Source organism: Molossus molossus, unplaced genomic scaffold, assembly GCF_014108415.1.
Source record: "Molossus molossus isolate mMolMol1 unplaced genomic scaffold, mMolMol1.p scaffold_m16_p_14, whole genome shotgun sequence".
In the NCBI taxonomy this organism is placed as follows: domain Eukaryota; kingdom Metazoa; phylum Chordata; class Mammalia; order Chiroptera; family Molossidae; genus Molossus; species Molossus molossus.
This window is the reverse complement of record NW_023425349.1, coordinates 20,903,358-20,928,350: the sequence shown is the minus strand read 5'-3', so window position 1 is coordinate 20,928,350 and position 24,993 is coordinate 20,903,358. Positions and strand designations below refer to the sequence as shown.

The 24,993-nt window shown below is 42.5% G+C and overlaps 3 protein-coding genes across 4 annotated transcripts in view; 2 read left to right on the top strand and 1 right to left on the bottom strand.

Moving 5' to 3' along the window:
• LOC118629800 (dnaJ homolog subfamily C member 25) overlaps positions 1-14,261 on the top strand; it is a 36,264-nt gene extending 22,003 nt beyond the window's left edge. Inside the window, exons 3-5 of one of the 2 annotated variants that reach the window (XM_036261440.1) lie at positions 268-738; positions 2,455-2,579; positions 14,171-14,261. In XM_036261440.1, coding sequence (XP_036117333.1) covers positions 268-738; positions 2,455-2,577 — 594 coding nt within the window. In that variant the 3' untranslated portion in view covers positions 2,578-2,579; positions 14,171-14,261. Of the gene's footprint in view, positions 1-267; positions 739-2,454; positions 2,894-14,170 lie in introns of those variants that run through there. The other variant, XM_036261439.1, reaches the window with a different exon arrangement.
• Positions 9,127-16,066, top strand: GNG10 (G protein subunit gamma 10). Its single transcript, XM_036261441.1, has 3 exons — positions 9,127-9,230; positions 14,171-14,302; positions 15,569-16,066. Exons 1-2 carry the CDS (start codon positions 9,150-9,152, stop codon positions 14,294-14,296), a joined length of 207 nt encoding a protein of 68 aa, XP_036117334.1. The 5' UTR covers positions 9,127-9,149; the 3' UTR covers positions 14,297-14,302; positions 15,569-16,066.
• Positions 16,067-22,776: 6,710 nt separating this feature from the next.
• The window catches only part of SHOC1 (shortage in chiasmata 1), a 76,915-nt gene continuing 74,698 nt past the window's right edge, over positions 22,777-24,993 (bottom strand). Inside the window, exon 27 of the mRNA XM_036261825.1 lies at positions 22,777-22,877. Coding sequence (XP_036117718.1) covers positions 22,777-22,877 — 101 coding nt within the window. The remainder of the gene's footprint in view (positions 22,878-24,993) is intronic.

Genomic DNA, 24,993 nt, shown 5'->3' with positions numbered 1-24,993 from the left:
GAAATACTGATGTGAGAGAGACACATCGATTGGTTGCCACCTGCATGACCCACACCAGGGCTGGGGACAAACTGCAACTGAGGTATGTGCCCTTGGCCGGAATCAAACCTGGGACTCTTTGGTCTGTAGGCTGATGCTCTAACCGCAGAGCCAAACTGGCTGGGGCTGAGGTCCCTATTTTTAATAAGAATAGGTTGGGTGGGGAGTGCTTACCAAGATGAATTCTGATAATAAAAATGACTCATTTTTCTTTGTTTAATATTCTAGTTTTTCAGCTGGTGGAATAGTTACGACAAGGCAATCAGCTACCTGGCCACAGTGCCCAAGTACCGCATCCAAGCCATGGAGATTGCTAAGCAGCAGGGGTTGCTCAGAAAAGCCAAAGAGAAGGGCAGAAGCAAAAAATCCAAAGAGGAAATTCGTGATGAGGAGGAGAACATTATAAAGAGCATTATAAAAAGTAAAATAGATATAAAAGGAGGCTATCAGAAACCCCAGATACGTGATCTTCTTCTGTTTCAAATTCTCTTAGCTCCTTTTCACCTGTGCTCATATATAGTCTGGTATTGCCGGTGGATCTATAATTTTAATATCAAAGGCAAAGAATATGGAGAAGAAGAAAGACTATATCTCATACGTAAATCCATGAAGATGTCAAAGTCTCAGTTTGATAGTCTAGAAGATCATCAGAAAGAAACTTTTCTTAAACGGGAGCTCTGGATAAAGGAGAATTATGAGGTGAGTAATGAGTTTGCTGGGATGTTTGTATCCCCTTCCTAACAAGGTAAAACTAGGTGTATGTAAGGGATCACAGAAGTGCACTCAAATTTCTTAAATCCAAGAGCTAAATAATGAGTAAAGATCTTTTAGCCCTGGCTGGTGTGGTTCAGTTGGTTGGCGCATCGTCCTGCACACCAAAAGGTCGAGGATTCAGTTCCCAGTTGGGGGCACATACAGGAGGCAACTGATCGATGTTTCTCTCTCCTGCCCCGCCTTGAACTATCAATGAATGTGTCATTGGGTGAAGATTAAAATTTTTTTTTTTTTTACTTTTATTGAAAGTATGACTATATTTGGTATTGGGACAGTGGGTTTTTATTTTATTATTATTTTTTATCTTCACCCAAGGACATTTTTCCATTTTTTGTTCAGGTAGAGTGGGAGGGGGGGGGGAGAGAGAGAGAGAGAGAGAGAGAGAGAGAGAAAAATATCGACGTGAAAGGGACACATCGAGTGGCTGCCACCCGCACGACCCAACCAGGGCCAGGGACAACCGAGGTACGTGCCCTTAGCGGGAACCGAACCTGGGTCTCTCTGGACCGCAGGCCGACGCTCTAACCGCTGAGCCAAACTGGCCAGGGCTGACAGTGGGTTCTTAAACTGTAATTTGTCTTTTTATTTATTTTTTGTTAATCTGCACCCAAGAATATTTTTCCACTGTTTTTTTTTTTAAAGATAGAGTAGAGGGGAGGGAGGGAGGGAGGGAGAAACTGATGTGAGAGAGACACATCTGTTGGTTGCTTCCCACATGACTCCAGCCAGGCAGGGGATTGAACCTGCAACCCAGGCACATGCCCTTGACCAGGAATCAAACCCATGACCCTTTGGTTGCTGGCTAATGCTCCAACCACTGAGCCAAACGTGGGAGGGCTATAATTTGTCTTTTAGAAAGAAACTTTGAATACTTTGATGCTGAACATTTTAAGAATGATCTAATTTGTTGTGTTAAACTAAGATGGGATGATGATGTATGTTTGCAAGGGTGTCACAGCAACTGTCTGGTAACTGCACTAACTAAAATGTGGTCTTCCCCAAATTTCCTTCCAGTCTTGTAAGCTTAGCCACAGACATTTTTAAAAAAGCAGAGAGGGAATAAATGATTGGAATTTTGTTGAAATAACTTCATTTCAAAATAAGTTGAGCACAGAATCTTCTGCATAATAACTAACATATGTATGAAAAGTTACTTGTATTTTTAAATTAAATTAACTTACTGTAATGCCTCTAAACTTTGGGCATTTATTTTTTATTTTATTTCTCTAAATTTTTTTCCTTTATTGATTTTTAGAAAGAGAGGAAGGGAGAGGGAGGGGGAGAGAGATAGAAACATCAATGAGAGAACATCGATTGGCCGCCTCCTACATGTTCCCCATTGGGGATCGGGCCCACAATCTGGGCATGTGTCCTGACTGGGAATCGAACCAATGACCTCTTGGTACATGGGTCAACACTCAGCCTCTGAGCCACACCAGCCAGGCTGTTCTTTTGTACTTAACACTAAATGTTAAAGTGCTTAATTGCTTAGTATTTTTAGTGCACTGTCTTCAGAAGATGAACCAATACATTCATTGGACACTTTACCTAAACTTATATTTGAAAAATGTAAATATTCCATAAAGTTAATGTCGTATGTTTCCCTTTAGATTATAAAGTTAGTGTTATTTATACTTATAGGTCTACAAACAAGAACAAGAAGAAGAGCTAAAGAAAAAACTGGCCAATGACCCTAGGTGGAAGAGATACAGGAGGTGGATGCGCAATGAAGGGCCCGGACGGCTAACGTTTGTGGATGACTGAAGGTTGCTGGAATGCTGCTGTGCCAAAACTTATTGTGATATTATTTTCATAAGTGAATTATTTTAGAAATGTATCAACTGCTCCTCTGCAGCAGCTAAAATTCCTCAAGTATTTGATTAAACAGAATAGTGAAGAAATTTAAACTTTACCTTAAAACTTTATACATACGACATTTATGATTGTTAAATTTTTATAATCTATTTGTGAATTTTGTTAAAAGATTTGACATGAAGATTTATTAGTTGCCATTTAAAAATTTTATATGTTTAGTTAAAAGATTTGACATGAAAATTTATTAGATACCATTGAAAATTTTTACGTGTTAAGTGCTTATTCTTCTAACATGTTTCCTTATTCTGTTATAGTACTACATCTTTCTGCTTTCGTGGCCTCTGATATTTTCACAAAACATAACAAATTATAACAGCATTTAATTACATTATTCTGAGTGTCTTTCTAGACACAAACTTCAACGAAATGATTCCAGCTATCACCTCATTTTCATTGCAGTCACTCTGGCATTGAAATATGTTCAGAAATCTCTCTGGGAGAGTTTTCTGCTAGAAGGTCTCTCTACTCCTTCTCCCCAGCCGTAATACTCTCAGGAAGACCAGAAACTCTCCAGGAGAGTGGATCTACGTTCATGTCCTTGTAGGATGATCTTGATCACAGTCATTGTAGGACTATAACTATTTTCAAACATTTTTCCAGAAGAGACCTTATAAAAAGGTCTTTTGTACCGCAGTATTGCTTTTTACCCCCACTTCAATTTTTTAAAAAATGACGAAGCAGAAATAATGTACTGAAAAGCTGTTCATATATTATGAAGTCCGCAAGTGGTGAAAAACCTGTTGTACATGAATGCATTTACTTGCCTTTAATCCAGAAAAAAGAAGTGACTGGCTATGTGCTGTTCTTTCGGACAGTGAATTATAAATGTCTTATACATGTGGAAGTGACAGTAATTCACAAGTAATTTGACTGAAGCAAGTATGATACTGCACCAAAGTATCTACACACATTCATGGTAGTGAATCAGTACTCCTGTTGAAGGATTCATCCCACTGCTTCATATTAATAAAATGGTTGCAATATGTCAAGTTTGTTGGTATGCCATTTTACATCAAAGGTTAACACACTGCTTTTCTATTACATAATTTTTAAAAATTACTATAGATAGTAGATAGGCAGAGTCTGCTTCTATAAAGTAAACTAGCCCTTTCAGAAGCTCAGCCCAAGTATGTGACCTGTACAAAGAGGCAAGAGGGAAGAGTTCTGTCCTTGCTAATGAGAAAGACCTGAGGTGAGTTCTTTAATCTGTGAGTCATTAATAAGTTGCCTCATTAGCAACTTGTGGGAGGAGTTTTACAGATCTAAAATTCTGAAATGATACAGTGTTTATATTTTTATAAACTTCAGATGGAAGTGTTTTATGCATCTCTTTTTTAGGAGGGTGGAGAAATTACAGAACTAAATCGCAAGAAGTTGTTTCAAACCTCAAATGCCCAACTTTTAAATGCCTTTCAAATGTGCTGTGTCTGTCTGTAGAGTCAGCAACCCCACCTCTTAGAATCATATTTAACACACAATAGTATTTATCTAAGAATGGAAGTATGTACCATATGGTATAAGGATCAAAAAGAAATGTAGGCACCTGCCCCTCTTAAAATTTTAAGAAAATTTCTGGTGTTCTAGGTATTTTTTACCTAGTGACAAGAAACAATAAAGAGGACTGAATGAATATGTTAGCAGTCACAAAGTTTAGCTGATAAAAACAATGTATCTTTGGATATTATTTTGCTTATCTGCTAGATTGCTGTATATCTTCCCAACTTCCTAGAAATCTAATTTCTGGAACTGTCCTAGCAGCCTGCTTACTTGGTAAAAATGTGGTCGGTCTTTTGGAATCATGGTCATTGTATGGGTCAAGAAGAATGGACTCTCCTTAATGGAAGGACTATGGTTCTTCTCTTTCCTCAACAAAATAACTGTTTCAACATTTGAGAGCGAAGGAGAGGCCATTAGTTATGACAAGTGTCATTCAAGTACTCTGGGTATCTTTACTGTCTCCATACTCTGCTCACCCCCCACCCCAACCTCAAAGCTAACCCAGTTTAGAAACATCTAGAGAAGAATCCTGGTGTAGAGGAGCCCACAGCCCCACCAGCTAGAACATTGTTCTTGTGCTTCATTTGAGGGCTATCAACATTTCCTTTTGCTTGGCAGTCAGGAGTTAATAGCACTTAGCCGTTCATTGCTATTTATTATCACTTCATATAATTGAGATCTGTGCTAATATTACTCTTCGGGTTCTATTCATGTCTGATATCTTCATAACAGATTTTACTACTAACCCTTTCCTTATTGATTCTATTTCTTGATGAATTCTCCAAGTTCTACAAATCATAGGTTGCTGTTTCATTACACATGTATTAGGTAGGTATTGTGACTGAATCTTTTTTTTTTTTAATTGATCTTAGAGGAAGAGAGGGAGTAGGGGAGAGAGAGGGAAAAGGCGAGGGAGAGAAACATCAATGTGACAGAAACATCAATCTGTTCCCTCTTGAACATGCCGTTACCAGGGATTGAACCTGCAACCTGGGTGTGTGCCCTGACCGGAACTGGAACCCATCACCTTTTGATATACGGGATGAGGCTCCAACCAACTGAGCCATACCGGGCAGGACTGTTCCTGAATCTTAAACACTACAATTAGTATATAGGATTTTAAAATGTTACATGAAGCCTGGCCAGTGTGGCTCAGTGGTTGAGCGTCAACCCACGCACCAAGAGGTCACCAGTTTGATTCCTGGTCAGGGCACATGCCCAGGTTGTGGGCCAAATCCCCAGTGGGAGGCATGCAGGAGGCAGCCATTTGATGTTCTCTCATCGATGTTTCTCTCTCCCTCTCTCTCTAAAACTCAATAAAGAAAAAATTAAAAATTAAATGTTACATGAAAAAATAGTTGAAATTGAAGAATTAAATATTTTGGTACTATTGAATGTATGTTTAGAAAATCATAATTCATCTTCTTTGAGATCTTTTTTTTTTTTTTATCCTTACCCGAGAACATTTTTGTATTTATCTTCAGGTAGAGCGGGAGGGAGAGAAGGAGGAAGAGAGAGAGAAACATCGATGTGAGTGACACATCGACTGGCTGCCACCCACACAACCCCAACCGGGGGGCCGGGGACAAACTGCAACCGAGATACATGCCGTTAGCGAGAACCGAACCTGGGACTCTCTAGTCCGCGGGTCAAACTTGGCCAGGGCAGAGAGATTGCTTTGTTTTGTTTTGACTGAAAGGCCATTAAACTTTAACACCCAAACTTTGAAGCTAATTTGGGTAAGTGGAAGCCATTGCTAAGCTAACATTCAGCTAGTGTTATGAACCAGTCTGCTGACCCTAAACAAAGTACTGTACTCTGAAAATTAGATAGGGCTTTTATCAGACATTGGTATAAATAGATCTAGCTACAGTAAGATCCTAAATCAGACGTGGTCTTTGATGAGTTATAATTATGCATTTGATACAGATAAATGTTGGTATTCATACGAACTAGTTGTTTATAGGTGAAATATAATTAGTCTGATTTGCCAAATAAGATACTCTTCACATTTGAATATGGACTAAGGCCAAATCTGGAATCTAATAACTAAAATATGCTAAACAAATCATTTAACCTTTCTGTTTTCCTCATCTGTGAAATGAGAGGAACTTTTTAGATAATTAGGATTTAAAATTTTATAAGCCTGCAAGTTCACATAAGCTTAGGGTTTCAAGTAGATTTGATTGCCAGCTACTGTAAGATCCTAAATCAGACGTGGTCTCAGTTGAGAAATATTTTGGGTAATTAAAAAGCCTACATAATTATAAATTTTTATCCGCTTCTTAGTACTTAAAGGATTCAGAATATCCTTGACAGTTGTGTATTGAATGGATCACCTGGTCTTGTGAGGTTTCTTACAGACTCCTTTCAGTTTTAGTCGAGGATGGAGAAACTTTTTTTTAATTCTCACCCAAGGATATTTTTACATTAATCTTTGGATAGAGCTGGAGGGAGGGAGGGAGAGAGAAAAACAGAAACATGGATGTGAGAGAGAGACATCAATTGGTTGCTACCCGCACAACCCCCACCGGGGCTGGGGACCTACTGCAACTGAGGTACGTGCCCTTGGCTGGAACCAAACCTGGGATTCTTCAGTCCGCAGGTGACACTCTCACCACTGAGCCATACCGGCCAGGGTGGAGACGCTTCTTATGTAATAGTCTCTCCTTGTGAGCTCAAGGAGAGCAAGCAGGATGCAGTGGAAGGGCTCGGGCTTCACAGCCAGTAGACCAGGGTTTGGTTTCTGGCTCTGCCACTGACCAGCAGCTCAACGTTAGACAGGTTACCCTCTGAGCCTCGGCTTTTTTCATTATTTATTTATTTTAATTTTAATTTTCATTGTTGTGTTAACAGATTTCCTCTTTCCATTTTTTTTTTTTTTCACTTTTAATAGTACAGGCACTACTTCACGGGATTATTATTATTTTAAAAATTATTTTATTTTTGAGAGAGAGGAAGGGAGAGGGAAAGAGAGAGAGAAACATCCATGAGAGAGGACATCGACTGGCCGCCTCCTGCATGCCCCCCACTAGGGATCTGCCCACAACCTGGGCATGTGCCCTGACCAGGAACTGAACCGGCTCAGTGCCCCTGACCAGGAACTGAACCGGCTCACCACTGGACCGCTCCAGCTGGCACTTCACAGGATTATGATGCGAATTAAGCGAGTTGGGGGAAGTGCTGGCATATATAAAGTGCTCAGTAAGTGTTTCCTTGTCTTCGGAGGACACAGGAACCATTCCCTCTCATTTGTTAAAATCCATGGCAGTCGAGTGTTTACTGATGATTTTAAACCTCATTGTTTCTTTATTCTTTTAATAGGTGTTTGAATTCCTTACCTTGTTCAAGGTACTGTGTAGAGTGAGAAAAGTGATGCTCCTTAGGGTTGCAGTTGTGTGTTTCAAAAGCAGCTGGGGCCTCTTGCTGCGTTGGGTACAACGTGACGCAGCTGAGATGACAGGTCAGGAAAGAAACTTTCAGAGACAACAGAATAATCAGCTGCTCACTAGTTTAAGGCCTGCATTTACCGAAGGGATAAACAAGCATGTTTGGAATGGTTGCTCAAAGGGACATCAAGTAGCCCTAAGTTCTTTTGGGTCTAAAAGTCTCAAAAATGCCCATGAAGCCCTGGCCAGTGTGGCTCAGTGGTTGGAGTACCAGAAGGCTGTGGGTTCAATTCCCCATCAGGGCACATACCTAGGTGGTGACTGGGGATCCTACTCTCTCACATCGATGTTTCTTTCCCCTACCCCCTTTCCTCTGTCTCTAAAATAAAAAATATATATAAATATAAAATCTCTCTGGAGAAGCTGAACATACAAACCTGCTGGTGAATCTTTAGCTCCTGGTCCATTCTGTTCTAAAACTAATGCAATGGTTAAGGAAGTGAAATAATTTTTTCACAGTGCATTATATTGTGTCACATTAAATAAGTTGTTGATGTGCTTTTCCAGTTTCTTTTTAATCAGTTTAGAAAACCGAAGGTAGCCCGGCCAGTTTTGCTCAGCGGTTAGAGCGTGGGACCAAGGATCAGAGTCCCGGGTTGGGTTAGGCGGGTACCTCGGTTGCAGTAGTCCCCCCTCCCCCCCTCGTGTGGGTGGCAACCAGTCCATGTGTCTCTCTCACATGGATGTTTCTCTTTCTCTCTTCCCCTCTCTCTCCCGCTCTATCTGAAGATAAATGTGAGGATAAAAAAAATAATGAAAGAAAACCTAAGGTAGCGCGGCTGGTGTGGCTCAGTGGCCTGAGCATCTTCCCGTGGACTCACATGCCCCGGCTGGATGGGGGGTGGGGGGTGCAGGAGGCAGCCCACTGATGTTTCTCTCAAACATGATGTTTCTCTCTCTCCCCTCCGCTCTAAAAAATCAATAAAAACATGTTTTAGAAAATCGAAGGTATATTATTGCCAGTTTGATATAACGGCTGAAAGGCACACCTTCCCGTTCCATTATTTTTATGGAGAAGAGTGATTTAATGCCCCTTTGCTGGAAAAATAACCCACTGTTAGTAAAAGGGTGAGGAAAACACACGTCGGAGGAGCGAAGGCTTACAGGGGACGATGGGGAAACGGAGTGTGTTTGCCAGGACACTGCGTTTCTAAAAGGACAGACTCCCGTGGGGCCGCGACGTGGAAGGTGTAGGGGCCGCAGGTGTAGGGCGGCCTCGCCTGTGTTCAGAATGCAGAGGCGCTGGGTTCGCGCCGCTCCGGCCCCCAACGGTCGCTTACCTGCGGCGCCCGGCGCGGAGGGGGCGGCCCCGGGCGGGGCGGGCGGCGGGGCGGGAGGCAGGGCGGCCCCGGGCGAGGGCGGGGCGGCCCGGGCGAGGGCGGGGCGGGAGGCAGGGCGGCCCCGGGCGAGGGCGGGGCGGGCGCCGCTGCCTCCCCGCCCCGGGGCGGCGCCGGCGCTCTGGTCCCCGCCGCCCGGCGCGGCCGCCCCCCGCCCTCGAAGCGCAGCGCCGTCGCCATGTCTTCCGGGGCCAGCGTGCACGCCCTGCAGCGCCTGGTGGAGCAGCTCAAGCTGGAGGCCGGCGTGGAGAGGATCAAGGTGAGGCCGGCGGGAGCGTCTGGGGGCCCGGCCGGTGGCGGCTGAGCCGGTTGAGCGCGAGCCGGCGGCCGGGCCCGAGAGGCCACGCGGGGCGGGGCGGGGCGGGGCTGCGCGGGCTCGGACGCGCGGGGCGGCGGGAGGGCGGCGGGAGGGCGGGAGGGCGGGAGGGCGGCGCCCTCGCCCCGGCTCGCTGCTCGGGCTGGAGCGGTGGGAGCCCCGCGGGGCCGAGCCGATCAGGAGTCCGGCAGCGGCGGGACGGCGGCCCCAGGGGAGGAGGCCGGGCCGGGGCGTCGGGGAGGCGGGCTGGATGTCCCCGCGGGGTGGGCCGGGACTCGGGGACGGAGGGGAGCAGGACGGACGCGAGCAGACCAGCGATGCAGGCGACGCACCGGAGGCCCGGGCTGGGCTGGTGGCGCGCGAGGGTGGAGGCCAGAGAGCGGAGGCGGCCGAATGAATGGATGGGCCTTGGCGATGGGATGAGAGGGAGGAGAAAGGACGCTCAGCTTTCGGGCCTGGTGACAGGAGGAGTGGCGCGGCCATTTGCCACCGCACAGGGGAGGAGGAGCGGGGTGAGAGTGCAGTTTTGGGTACGCGGACTTTGCGATGTCCAGCAGGTACTGAGCTGCATGGACTGGAGCTCCGAGGTCAAGGCTGCAAGAGGCAACTAGAACGTACAGGGTGGAAAAGGTGCCTTAGTGAAGAGACCAGGGCAAGGGACCAGCCAAAAGGGGTGGCTGAGAGAAGAGGAGGACCAAGAGAAAGCAAGGTTACTGAAGCAAAAGTTGGGGTTTAGTCAACATGTCCAGTGTTTGCTTCGTCAGTTGTTTAAAAAGCATCTGTTGTGTTATTGTGTATACGAAGCATTGTTTGTACACTGCGTGTCTATGAACACTGCTGTGCTGGTCTAGGTACCTCACTGGCGCCTTTTCTCTGCACCTGGCACTATCCTAGGTACTGAGGATATGGTGGTTCTAGCGGGGAAGATAAACAGGAAACACATTAAAAATAAATAAAATAATTTCAGACACAAGTGATGTGGAGATTATAAAACAAGGTAAAGAGAGGGTGATGGGATGCAGAAGAGGTTTCAGTAGTAGTGGAAGCAGAATCTATATTGTGATAAGGTAGGCAGACTTTAAAAAACAGAAATTGGTTTTCAAGAGGAAACAGCTTTTTTTTTTTAAATCCTCACCCAAGGATACTTTTCCATCTGTCATCAGATAGAGTGGGAGGGAGAGGCAGAGAGAGAAACAGCGACATGAGAGGGACACATCGACTGGTTGCCTCCCCCACGACCCTGACCAGGGCCGGGGATGAACCACAACCGAGGTACAACCGGCGACTCTTTGGTCTGAGGGCTGATGCTCTAACCGCAGAGCCAAACCGGCCAGGGCTCCTTTCCTTTTCTTTTTCTTTTAATTTAGGAAACAAAAAGCCCTGTTTTGAGGCCGAGTGGAAGAAACAAATGGAGGAGGAGATTTGGAGGGAGAGGAGACAGGGATCTCTCAGCCATCTTTTTCGGCTCGTCCCTTGCCTTGGTCTCTTCACTATATGTTCTAGTTACCTCTTTCAGCCTTGACCTCTGAGCTTCAGCCCACGCAGCTCAATACCTGCTGGACATCTCCAGCCGTAGTTAGCCACCCAGGAATCTGAGTGCCCATTGAATGGTAGTTGATCCAAGTAGTGCGTTAGCAGGGAAGATATGCCAGAAAGATGGAAGTGGGGGTGGAGTGCCAGGAGGTTGAGGGTCTGTCTGCCCAGAGAGAGGTTGAACTAGGCTGGATAGAGGAGCAGAGCAAGCCTCCCGGTGATGTGCTGGAGGAAAGGGGAGAACGGGTTCTCCCTGAGATCAAAGAGTAGGTGTGGTGAGACCAGGGAGCAGCACCCTGGATGGGTAGGAGAGATTGTGATCAGAAAGCAGGATGTCAGAGTGTAGAATTTCAGACGTGGAGCAGTTAACAGGTCTTGGCTCTAACTGTTGGCATTGAGAAGAAGGTTGTTTGAGGAGATGAGGTCGGGGAACTGAAACTACACTTGTAGCAAGTCAAGGTGGAAAGGAAAACTGAGCCAGATGCCTGTCTACCCCGTGAAGAAGCCAGGGAACATATTCTTATCTATATTTTTAAGAAATGCAGGTGGCTCAGTGGATTGAGTGTTGTCCCATGGACGGAGAAGTCCGATTCCACTTCGGGGCACATACCAGCTCAATCCCCAGTAGGGGGCATGCAGGAGGCAGCTGATGGATGTTTCTCACATAGATGTTCCTCTCTCTCTCCCTCCCCCTCTCTCTAAAAAACCAATAAAAACACATTTCTAAAAAATAATTATTATTATGAGTGATGAAACTGACACCTAGAGAATTTGAGTGAATTGTTCAAGGTCACTCAGATAATAAAGTTAGTTGAGGGGTGTCCTCATGATAGCATGTTCTGGGGTGCTTGGCAGGAGATCTCACAGGGAGCACAGATGTCTTCTCTCTAACAGACTTGCCCACTGGTAAATAAGCCAGGACACCAATTTTTGAGCATCCCTTCCCGGTGATTGGAATGCTCTATATCCTTCCAAGGACCCCTTCTTTGCATTGGAGAAGCCTCTCAGGAGTTGCTGGGCGAGCATGGGCCCAAACCAGGCAAAGGCATATAATTTGGGTCGGCATTATCCCACCTTCAGTAGCAGGCTACAGCTTCCAAGTGTCTGGGCTTGAATTCTCCCAAAGAGAAATGCTGACCACCGTTACTCCTATTTTCCCTCCATGTCCTCTCACCTTCATGTTTTTTAAAAAATTTTTAGAGACAGGAAGGGAGAGAAAAAGAGAGAGAGAGAAAACATCGATGTGAGAACACAACACTGACCCATTGCCTCCCGTAAATGCCCTGACTGGGGATTGATCCTGAAACCTGGGTATGTGCCCTGACAGGGAATTGAACCTGTCACCTCTTGGTGTATGAGACAACGTTCTAACCAACTGAGACACACCGGCCAGAGCTCACCTTAACCTTTGACAATGTTGTTTAGGTTAGGGTTCAGTTAGGCCAATTTCTCAAGGAGTCTTGGGAGACAGTCTCCTTCTACTCATGTATGGGTTCACCTGTTCCCTGTGATGCAGAGATAATAAGCAGGAGAGTAATTGGTTCCAAATTTCTTTTGAATTAATCACTGTTCTATATAACCATTAACTCCAATTATAATTCATGTGAAAATGACAGAACTTCTGTTAAGGGAAAAGTAAGCTTAAACATTACTCTGATAGTATTATGTGTTTATATTATATAACATAAATGGTTATTACATTAATGAAACCAAAATTCCTAAGAGCATTCTAGAAACTAGAGACCTGTAACATAAGGAGTTGATTTTCCAGTTACTTGGAAACGGAAAATTAACAGAAAGTGGGAGCAATACTTGAACAGCAATTGGAATAATTTTTGTACAATATAGATGAGTTTTTACACAAAACACCTTTTCAGTGCAAGAAAAACGGGAAGTGAGGAATGCATTCAAGTACAAATATGCATCAAATGGAGGATAAGAAGAAAGACAGAATACATTGAATCAGTGCTGTCTAACAGAAGTTAGTGATTTAAAATGGCATTTATTAACTCACAATTCTTAGGTCAGCAGTTTGAGCTGGTTCAACTGCATAGTTCCTTATCTTTGCTGGGCCCTCCCATGCATCTGCAGTCAAATGGGGGGTTGGTCAGTGGCTGGGTGATCTAGGGTAGCCTCATTCATGTATCTAGAGGTTGGTAGGCAGGTAGTTGGCTAGGGACTGGCTGACTGCTTCTCTTCCATAAGATCTCCAGTCATGCCCGGCTGGTGTGGTTCAGTGGTTGAGCGTTGACCCATGCACTAAGAGGTCGCCGGTTCGATTCCCAGTCAGGACACATGTCCAGGTTGTGGGCCCGATCCCCAGTTGGGGGCGCGCAGGAGGAGGCCAATTGATGTTCTCCCTCATCAATGTTTCTATCTCTCTCTCCCTCTCCCTTTCTTTCTCTCTAATACCAATAAAGAAAAAAAATTTTAGGAAAAAAAAGATCTCCAGTCATCTCATTAGATGATGATTTTAGAGTTCCAATCACAGCAGGAGAGGTAACTGCAAAGGCTCTTATGGCCTAAGCTTGGAACTTGCCCATAATTTCTACTACATTCTCCTGGTCAAAGCAAGTCACAAGACAAGCCTAGACTCTAGCTCTTGGTGACAGCAGTTGCAAAATATTGTTACTTCTCTGCAATCTGCCACAAATGTTTTGCTAATTATGTGTCAGCACTGCCCTAAGTGCTTTACATGCATTAACTCAGTTGTCACATCAATCCAATGAGGCAGACGGGTACTCCAAACACGTTACAGATGAGAAGACAGGTACTGAATAGTTAAGAAGCTCGCTCAAGTTCATACAGGTAGTGACATGGCTGAATTTGAGCCCAGGAAGTCTGGTTCCAGAGGTGCTTTGTTAACCAATAAGCTATCCTGCCTCCAAGCAAGGTGGCAGAACTCTGTCACTTGTTTTGAGTACACTGGATAAGACTCCAGCCTTGTATACATTAATAACGATTTGCATACATGGCAAATGTGGATATATCAGTGCATACTTTATAAGTGAAAAGTTGTAAAGGGAACACTAGAACAAGCTATTTCTTTACCAGTTTAGTCTCAGAACTAGGATTCTAAAAGAACCAGAGACACTGCTTTTTCTTTCTTTTGTTGACTAAGCAATTCACCAAAAATATCCTAAATCAGGGTTCATAGAAATTGTAACCTTTCCCCTTTGGAGTTCAGTTATTAGAACTTCCAGCAAAAAAAAAGAGACTTTTGGAGGTCACAGAAAGTGTGATCGGGCTGTCTGAGCATTTTGCAGACTATCAGATCCCCCCACCCCAGGGATCTGGCGGTGGGGGATCTGGCGGTGGGGGCGTGTCCAGCTGCCGTCCCTTGGTTTCAGGTCTCTCAGGCCGCTGCAGAGCTCCAACAGTACTGCGTGCAGAACGCCTGCAAGGATGCCCTACTGGTCGGCGTTCCAGCGGGAAGCAACCCCTTCCGAGAGCCCAGATCCTGTGCTTTATTCTGAAGACTGGTGAGTCATGATACACCATGCTGGCTCGAGGCCATGACACTATCACAGGGCTTCCCAAGGGTTTGGGCAGCTGTATTTTGAATATCTTGGGGGAATGAAAATGAAAAGCAGTAAAAGGCACAGCTATCCCTGAAGGGTGACTCGAGTCTATATTTTCCCTGCCTGTGGATTACATCTGATTAGGAGAGTCTCAGTCCTCTTGGCACCAACTCGTATAGTGGAGCTCTTTAACTGTTAGCTGGTGGTGATTTCTTGACCTTAATCCTATTCTCTGTCCTTACACCCTCCCAGAATTGTCATTTGCTGCTTGGTGCTATCAACTGACTTGCTACTCTTGGGACTAAGGACTCCCCAGAGGAGGAGACTTGTTCCTACTACCAGCTGTGATTTCTTCCCTAAAGGCTTCAGAATATATCTCTTTGTTTTAATGGAGGAAGCTTTAATGTAGCTACTGGGGAAAAGTGTGAGTCAGGCTAAAAGACCTTAAAAGCCAACTGCAATCAAAACATCTCTTTGGTGGCATATTAGAAATGTCGTGGGTTCTAATGCATTGTATGGTGTCTCATTCACATTTTCACTTTTTTCTTCTTTTTGGAAGAGTTCAGGAGTAGGTTATTGGCGTCTTTGGGGGCCAACATATTTCAAATTATGTGTTCTAATGGCTTTTCATAAAGTAAGTAGTTATCATCTTAGGTCCTTTTTCAAGTACCTGTAAAGGCAATTATTCACATTAAAAAGAAGCAATTGTACTATCAGGTACTATTGTACCTTTTCATGAAAAATGCCCACATTTGCCCTGGCCGGTTCCACTCAGTGGTTAGACCATCGACTCACAGACCAGAGAGTCCCGGGTTCAGTTCCCGCTAAGGGCACGTACCTCGGTTGCAGTTTGTCCCCAGGCCCGGTTGGGGTCGTGTGGGTGGCAACCACTCGATGTGTCTCTCTCCTATCAATGTTTCTCATTCTCTCTTCTTCCCTTTCTCCCCCACCCCGTTCTACCTGAAGACAAATGCAAAAAATGTCCTCAGGTGAGGATAAAAAAAAAAAAAGCCCACATTTGTAGTATTAAAGTAATAATGTACGCTGGCATAGCACTGATCTTTTCACAGAGCACTTTCTTGGGTGCTGCTCCTCCAGTGGTATGGGTTTTTTAAATTAACTCGTTACTCTCTGCTTTGAGAATACTCAAGTGCCCCATGACATGCTGACTATTAATTTCATGTATAAATGTTACTGAAGTGAAAATGAACTGAATTCTCTTTCCAGTAGGAAAGAAGTTCGCTGAGGAATGAATGCTCAGATGCTAAGAGACGAATGACTGCCTCCAAGTCTCAAGAGAACAGTTTTCTCTAACCAAATGACTTTCCTATGACCTGGTCCAAAGCCAAAATTCTACAGAAATTTGATGAGTTTCAACTCAAATAAGGAAACTGGGTGAAGAAGTAGATAGACTTTTAAATAATAATGGCCTGGTTTGTTTGGTGAAATGCTTTATAGTTAAGACAAACAAACACTTTACCACCAAATATACAAAAGTGCACCTCTTTCATAAGTGAATTACTAGTGTTTCTATACTTGGAATATTATATATGTTTTATTTACTGGATGTTTACATTTTGAGGAGAACATTTTTGTTTATTGAAAAAAAACTCGAATATTTTAAATTTGTTGTTCCTAAGATATTTACACCATGACAAAATTTTTCCTTTTCTCATGAATTTACAATTTTTAAATGAAGAGAAGCCAATGTAAAATTGGGGGGGGGGGGGGGGCGGTAGACTTTATTAATCAAGTGATGTCTTGATTTTTGTGAGAGATTGTTTTATTTTTAACACTAAATATGGAAGCTGTCTCTTAGCAAACTTGTTTAGAGAGACAAACGTGCTGTGTATTGGATCTCCCCATTCCGTGTATGAAGCAGATCTGATCTTTGTCTTCTGAAGTTCCTCTACTTTATAGTTGTGGTTGTACTTTAAAAAAATACTGTATTACTTTATGCCTTTCAAAAATGTTTAAAATGTGACTTACAGAACACTGCAAATGATTAAAAACAAAGCAATGTGAAAGTCTCACAACTAAATGAATTCTTAATGTCCTAAGTGTTTTACTTTGATGATGTGCCTTTGATTTGATTTGAGACACTTTTAAAATGATACTTTGTGTTTGTAATAATCTTTGAAGAGCTTGGAAATAAAATGTCTGCCTAACTCATCATTTTCTATGACAGCAACATTTGGTGTCTGATTTTGTTTAAAGGTTTCATGGATTTCTGTTTGCGTGTGAGAATGAGTGCTGGAAGTGGGAGGTAAATTTTTTTTGTTTATAAGTACTTGTAGAATTTTGTGAAAAATAGATATATGTATAAACTACAGAAACAACTCAATTACTGACAACATTTACTCTTGAAATAACTATGTATAAAACCATAAATAAATAAATGAAAATATTTTTGAGCATAAGTATTGTTCCAACAGAGAAAATAAAAGCCATTAGGTGGGAACTCCCTAAAGTTCTGGCCACTAAACTTCCAAATCATAATTCAGGCATCCCTTTCTAACCCTTGTATTTGTTCTCTGGATCTGACTCAACTTCTCTGAAATGTCACACTATCCTTTCTCTCCTTTATCTTTAGCTTCTCCATTGGATCTTTCCTAACAGCATTTAGACACGTTCCCTTCTCCATCTTAACAATAATAAGCATTTTAAAAAATCTCCCTTAACAGATTTCAGTTTACAAGATGAGTAAGTCCTAGAGATCTGTAAAACTAGTATCTATGATTAACACTATTGTATTGTATACTTAAAAATTAGCTAAGAAGGTAGATTTAATATTAACTGCTTTTATCACAAAAATAATAAATAACAGGGCAGGAGGAAACTTTTGGAGGTGACAGATAGGTTCATGGCATAGACTGCTGTGGTGGTTTTACTTATCTCCAAACTCATCAAGTTGTATACATTGATTATGTATAGCTTTTTGTATGTAAAAAAAGAAAAAAACCCAAAAAAACAAAAATCCCACAAAAAAATTATCTTTATTCTGCTTTTCCCTTCTGCAAATCTTGGTAAGATAGTACAAGAAAACTATAGACATCTCACAAATACAGATGTAAATGTCCTAAATATAAGCAAACAAATTTAGTAGTATATCAAGAGGAGATACAATCTGACAAATCAATATAAGGAAATCTGTCAAGGTAATTCATTCCATGAATGGTTTAAAGAGAATCTATGCCAACAAGTCATTTGATAAAATTCAATAGCTGTTCTGAATAAAAACTAAGTGGACTAGTGAAATGGGAATAGAACGAAATTAAAGATGATAGCAACAGTTTATCAAAACCAACAGCAGCCCTGGCCAGTTTGGCTCAGCGGTTAGAGTGTCGGCTTGCAGTCCAGAGACCTGGGTTCGGTTCCCACTGGGGGCACGTACCTCAGTTGCAGTTTGTCCCCGGCCCTGGTTGGGCCCTGTGGGAGGCAGCCACTCGATGTGTCCCTTTCACATCGATGTTTCTCTCTCTCTCTCTTCCTCTCTCTCCTTCCCACTCTATCTGAACAAAAAAATGGAAAAATGTCCTCAGGTGAGGATAAAAACAACAGCAAATTTTATACTGCATGGTGAAAAGTGGAAACATTCAGCATATTAGGAACAAAATGGAATACCTTTACCACCACTATTCAGCATTGCTTGGAATTATTAATTACTACGGTAAGATGAAAACAAAATGGAGTAAACGTTTTAGGAGTAATATCTGTTTTTATGGATTATATAATTGCACACCTTGAAAACTCATCAGAATCTAGTAGAAGAAATACTTGAACTTGTAATAGAATTTGAGAGGTTTCTGGATACAGAGTATATATAGAAAAATAAGCAGTTTCTACACTGGCAATAGCTATTTAATACAGTAATCCCATTTCCACTTCAATGACAAAATAATAAAAAATACTTGAGAGTTTAACATAAGTTGCAAGTTATAAAGAAAAGGTTTTATTGCCGGGCTGGTGTGGCTCACTGGATTGAGCTTCATCCCGTGGACTGAGAGGTCCCGGTTTGATTCCTGGTCAGGGCACATGCCCAGGTTGCGGGCTCCATCCCCAGTGGGGGATGCGCTGGAGGTCGCCAATCAATGTTTCTCCCTCACAACAATGTTTCTATCTCTCTCCCCCTTCCTCTCTCTCTAAAAAAAATCAATAAAACATATTTAAAAAATAAAAAGGAGAGACTTCCGGTCAAGACAGCGGGTAGGTAAATGTGGTATCGCATCCTCCCACAACCACATCAAAGTTACAACTAAACTACAGAACAACCATCATTCAAAACCGCCTGAAATCAAGCTGAACGAAAGTCCTACAACTACGGAATTAAAGCAGCAGCCACATCCAGACTGGTAGGAGGGCGGAGGGGATGGGGGCGCGGCGGGCTGGTCCCACACCCACGTGTGGCGGATAAAAATCAGGAGGACACCTCGGCTGGGAAGGTCCTTCCTGAGGACTGAGGGGTCCCCGTCCTACACCAGGTGCCCCGCTCAGGGTTCCAGTGCCAGGAAGAGAATCCCCATAACTTCTGGCTGGAAAAACCAGCGGGAACTGAGGCTCAGGGAGGTTGAAGCGGCTAGAGCCCCAGGCAGCTCCTTAAAGGGCCCGCGCACGGACTTATCGGACTCTCTCCCTCTAAGCTCGGAGGGGAGGCAGCTCGAGGGGCACCAGAGACATACAGGGAAGAACTGAGCTGTTTGGCACTGGAGCGAGGGCTGGAGAGGGGGCTTTCTCCGGGACAAACGTGCTGTCAGAGGCCTTTGTTCCTTTGGTGAGCCCTTCCCTGGGCGGCAGACAGAAGCCATATCTGGGGCTCCAGCAACCTGGCTCACACTGGTAGCCCCGCCCTGGTGACTCCCTGAGGCCCCGCCCCACCCAACTTTCAGGCCCACCCAAGCTGTTGCCACTTGCTTAACCATAGGATTGGCCAGTCTTGGGTCCTGCTTCAGGTTTTTCTCAGCGAGCCCCATACCTCTCATTAAGTAATACACTGAAACAAACACAGGGAGGCAGCCAAAATGAGGAGACAAAGAAACAGGTCCCAAATGAAAGAACAGAACAAAACCCCAAGAAAAGAACTAAGTGAAATGGAGATAAGCAACCTAACAGATACTGAGTTCAAAATACTGCTTATAAGGATGCTCAATGAACTTAGTGAGAACCTCAGTGAACTTAGGGAGGGCCTCAAGAGCATAAAAAAGGACCAGTCAGAAATCATGGATGCACAATTAGAATTGAAGGAGGCATTAACTGAAATAAAGAATAATTTACACAGCTTCAATAATAGAGTATGTAAATCCAAGGAGCAAACCATCGATTTGGAATATAAGGAAGCGAAAAATCCCCCATCAGAACAGCAAAAAGAAAAAAGAATCCAAAAAAATGAGGATAGTGTAAGGAGCCTCTGGGACAACTTCAAGCGTGCCAACATTCGCATCTTGGGGGTGCCAGAAGGAGAAGAGCGAGAACAAGAAATCGAAAACCTGTTTAAAACAATAATGGCAGAAAACTTTCCTAACTTGGTGAAGGAAACAGACATACAAGTCCAGGAAGCACAAAGAGTCCCAAACAAGATGAACCCCAAGAGGCCCACACCAAGACACATCATCATCAAAATGCAAAAGGTTCAAGACAAAGAGAGAATCTTAAAAGCAGCAAGAGAAAGGCAGCTAGTTACCTACAAGGGAGTTCCCATTAGGCTGTCAGCTGATTTCTCAAAAGAAGCTTTGCAGGCCAGAAGGGAGTGGCAAGAAATATTCAGAGTGATGAAAACCAAGAACCTACAACCAAGATTACTCTATCCTGTAAAGCTGTCAATTAGAATCGATGGACATATAAAATCTTTCCCAGACAAGAAAAAGTTAAAGGAGTTCATCACTACCAAACCGTTATTATATGAAATGATGAAGGGTCTTTTTGAAGAAAAAGATAAAATGTATGAACAAACAAAATGGCAATGAGTACATATCTATCAACAATGGAATCTACAAACAAAATGAACAGGAAGAACAGAAACATTCTCATGGATACAGAGAACATTTTGTTGGTTGCCAGTTGGAGGGGGGTTGGGGGAATGGGTGAAAAAGGTGAAGGGATTAAGAAGCACAAATTCATTGCTAGACTGACAAACATCAAAGGGAAAGGGGTTGGGGGGTGGTGGGAAGAAATAAACCAAATAACTTATATGCATAACCAATGGACACGGACAATAGTGTGGGAAAAGGTGGGAGGGGGGCGGGAGTGGGGAGGAGGGGGTCAATGGGGGAAAAATGTGGAACATCTGTAATACATTTTACATCCAACAATAAAGATTTGAAAAAAAATAAAAATAAAAAGGAAAAGGTTTTATTGATGTTTCTAGAACAGGGTCTACATAAATGATAGGATATTAACATAATTTTATTAAAATACAATATTACTAAATCTAAATTTTATATAAATTTAGTGGCATTCCTATTTTTCTTTTCAGGAAAACTTTAAAATATCTCAGTTCATATGGAAAAATCAAGTGTCCAAGAATAGTTTTTAAAACCCTGTGTGTATGTGTGTGTGTTTACAAAATAAGGGAGGGTGAACCTTGCCTTATTAGTTATTAAAACTTACTTTAGCCCTGGCCGGTTTGGCTCAGCGGTTAGAGCGTCGGCCTGCGGTACAGAGAGACCCGGGTTCGGTTCCTGCTAAGGGCACGCAGGCACGTACCTCGGTTGCGGTTTGTCCCCGGCCCTGGTTGGTCGTGCGTGTGGCAGCCACTCGATGTGTCCCTTCACGTCGATGTTTCTCACTCTCTCTCCCTTCCTCTCTCTCCCTCCCACTCTATCTGTACAAAAAATGGAAAAATAGCCTCGGGTGAGGATAAAAAAAAAACACACAAAAAACTTACTTTTAGCCCTAGCCAGTTTTGCTGTGGTTAGAGCGTCGGCCCGTGGACCACAGAGGCCTGGGTTTGGTTCCTGCTAAGGGCATGTACTTTGGTTGCAGTTTGTCCCTGGCCCCAGTTGGGGTCCTGTGGGTGGCGGCCACTCGACGTGTCTCTCTCACACTGATGTTTCTCTCTCTCTCTCTCTCTCTCTCTCTCTCTCTCTCCCCCTCTCTCTCTCCCACTCTGTCTGAAGATAAATGCAAAAATGTCCTCGGGTGAGGATTAAAAAAACACAAAACTTACTTTAAATTGCTGAATCAAAACAATATCATTTTAAAAAATAGGAAAAAAAAAAACAAAGCCCCAAACAATATTATTGTGGTGTAAGAATAGGCAAATAGATGAATGGATCATAATCTTTCAGAAATAGACTTGATTTATTTTTTCTATTCAGTAGGAAAGTAAAGTACGGTTTACTTAATAAATGATGCTGCCATTATTGGCTATCCATTTGGAAGACAATAAAACTGGGCTTGTATTACACTATGTAAAAAAATCCACATGGGTTAAGGAAAGATAATACAAAAGCATTAGAAGAAAAATTAGGATAATAATTATAAAACTTTAAGGTAAAAGAGGTCTTCCTAAGCAAGGCAGGAAACCCAGAAATCAAAAAAGAAAAGATGTGTATATTTGTCTATATCAAAATTAATTTAAATAAATAAGGAATTTACATTAAATTAAGTATTGAATTAATAACTTTTGTAAGGTGAAAATAATAACAAACCAAATAAAGAAGCTAAAGACAGAAAAACCTGTATTTGTTTCAGCCCTCATTCTGGATTGCTACAGTTTGCACTCCCCTCCCCCTTCCACTCAGGCTGCTCCATTCCTTGGATCCCTTGTTTTAGGGTGGGGCTCAATATTTGGGGAGAATATCCAGGCTTCTACAATGAGAGGCAGGAGGTGGGACTGTGGTGTTGATTCCAGGTGTACAGAGTGTCAGTGGAAAGGGAAGGAGTATCTTATGTCCATCACAATTGGAAGAGACAGGTGATGTTCTGGTGACATCTACAAAAGTTGGGCTGGGCCTAGGAACTTGGAGTAAGGCCTCTCAAAAGACCTCAAAGGTCAGCCATCACTTTCACCAGCAATGAATCTAAATGCAAGTAACTCCTCTTAAAACACGGAAAACTTCACAGGTAAATGCTCTCAGAGAAAGAATCGAAGTTTCTATTGCTAGAGCCAATCTGGGAAGTTGGGGCTGTTCCGAACAATTCCATGTGATGGGTGTTTGGGAGAGTACCTTGGAGGCTGAACTGACACTTTTGGCTCCCTAACAAGGACCAATCCAGAGATACTGGATCTTAAGACAATTATTATGCTAATTAGAATATTTAACTTGCAAAGAGGCAAACTATAGGGCAGAATATGTATTATGAAAACTTAATATAGAAAACCGAGAACATCTAAGAACAAGTGCATTTTCTTTAATATATGTCCAAATCTAAATCATTTTGTTACTGGGTTATGAACAAAACAATGGACTGTGGCATGTAGCACTATCTTTCTTTTTTCAAAAAAACCTCAGACGAGTTTGTCCATCAACTCTACCAGGGACTTTTTCATACAACAGACGTCGTTTTTTGAATTGTGGTAGTTGTGAGCACGTAAAATCTGTTAAAAGGAGAGAAAGGAAAACCATTTTATTGCTGATAATAATAAAGTGTAGCTATTTTTTTTCCAGCTATTCAGATGGAGCCTGTCTTTTTATTATCTATCTACAAATTTAAAATTTCAATCTGGGATAAAATAATGACTATAAAAAATTACATTTTTTGCATAAACGCACCTATACCTAATGGCCCAGTACTAATTACTGTTATAAACACATATTTGTATGCTCATACTTTGCACAAATAATTAAATCTCCCTAGATCTAAGACTATTGCTTTCTTTTCTTTTTTTAAATTAATTTTTTTATTTTTTTAATTGTTGAAAGTAATACAGATGTCCCTGCCTTTACCCCACTGACCCCCTCCTCCCCACTCCTACCTCTCTCCGCTTTCCCCAACCTAATGTCTGTGTCCACTGGTTGTGTGTATATGCATAGAAGTTCTTTGGTTTATCTCTTCCCATCCCTCCCAACCCCTATTCCTCTGAGGTTTGTTAATCTGTTCCTTACTTCCATGACTCTGGATCTATTTTGGTCAATAGCTTATTTTGTTCATGACGTTCCCTAAATAAGTGAGGTCATGTGGTACTTGTCTTTCTCTGACTGACTTATTTCACGCAGCATAATACTCTCCAGGTCCTCCCATGTCGTCTCAAAGGGTAAGAGATCTTTATTCCTTACATTCAGTTGTGTAAATGTACCACATTTTTTCAATCCAAGACTCTTGCTTTTAAGTTTTCCCTCTGTAAGCCTGTTCCTTAACCCGTATCTGTAATGTTGTAATCTGTAATATCCGAGCTCTCTTACATGATAGGTGGTGATGATGTACGGACTCACCTTACATGCCTATATTATAAATGATATACATTACCCTGAAATATCCTAGATTTGAATGCTTAGAGGTCAATTGATTAATCGATAAAAAAAAAATTAAAAACCATTTTAGTAATTATTCCTGGAGATATAATCTCATAATTGCAAGAGTTGGATGCCATTATAAGCAAATTTAAAACACAATGTAGTAGTAGATGACTTTATCGTGGATATCACAAATGTATACCTCTACGACCAATGGACATTATCTTGAGGTTATGCCAATGACTTTGGATAAAGTTTTTTATAGCTGCATCAATATAAGTTCAAAACGTGTTATATCTTTTTTTTTTTTTTAAGGTACATGCCAACCAAATTAGCATTTTATTTATTTATTTATTTTTTCTTTTATTGATTTTAGAGAGAGAGGAAGGGAGAGGGAGAAAGAGATAGAAACACTGATGAGAGAGAACATCGACCGGCTGCCTCCAGCATGCCCCCCACTGGAGATTTAGCCCACAACCTGGGCATGTGCCCTGACCAGAATTGAACCAGTGATCTCTTGGTTCATGGGTCGATGCTTAACCACTGAGCAACACCAGCCGGGCAAAACGTGTTATATCTTTTTTTTTTTTAATCCTCACCCGAGGACATTTTTGCATTTATCTTTAGATAGAGCAGGAGAGAGAGAGGAGGGAAGAAAGAGAGAGAAACCTCAATGTGAGAGAGACTCATGGAGTGGTTGCCACCCACACGACCCCAACTGGGGTGGGGACAAACTGCAACAGAGGTACGTGCCCTTAGTGGGAACCAAACCTGGGACTCTCAGGTCCACGAGCCGATGCTCTAACTGCTGAGCCAAACCAGCCAGGGCTAAAACGTGTTATATCTTAAACAACATATTTGGAGGTAAAGATGTGCTATGGAAAACCACAGTAAAAAGTAAAAAATTGCCATAGTGATAATCAAAGATTTATGTGAACTGTTTGAATAAAATTATTTTATGGAAATAATTGGAAAGTACTTATATATAATTTAAAATATATACTTATAACTAAATTAATGAAATAAAATATGGGTAGGTAGTTAACAATTATATTTCTATCCCTAAAGCTTAAATATTAAAATTTATTTTAAAATCTTTTCTGAGTCCAGCTGGTGTAGCTCAGTGGTTGAGTGTCGACCCATGCACTAAGTGGTCACCAGTTCAATTCCCAGTCAGGACACATGCCCAGGTTGTGGACCCGATCCCCAGTGAGGGGCATGCAGGAGGTGGCCAGTCGATGTTCTCTCTCATCGATGTTT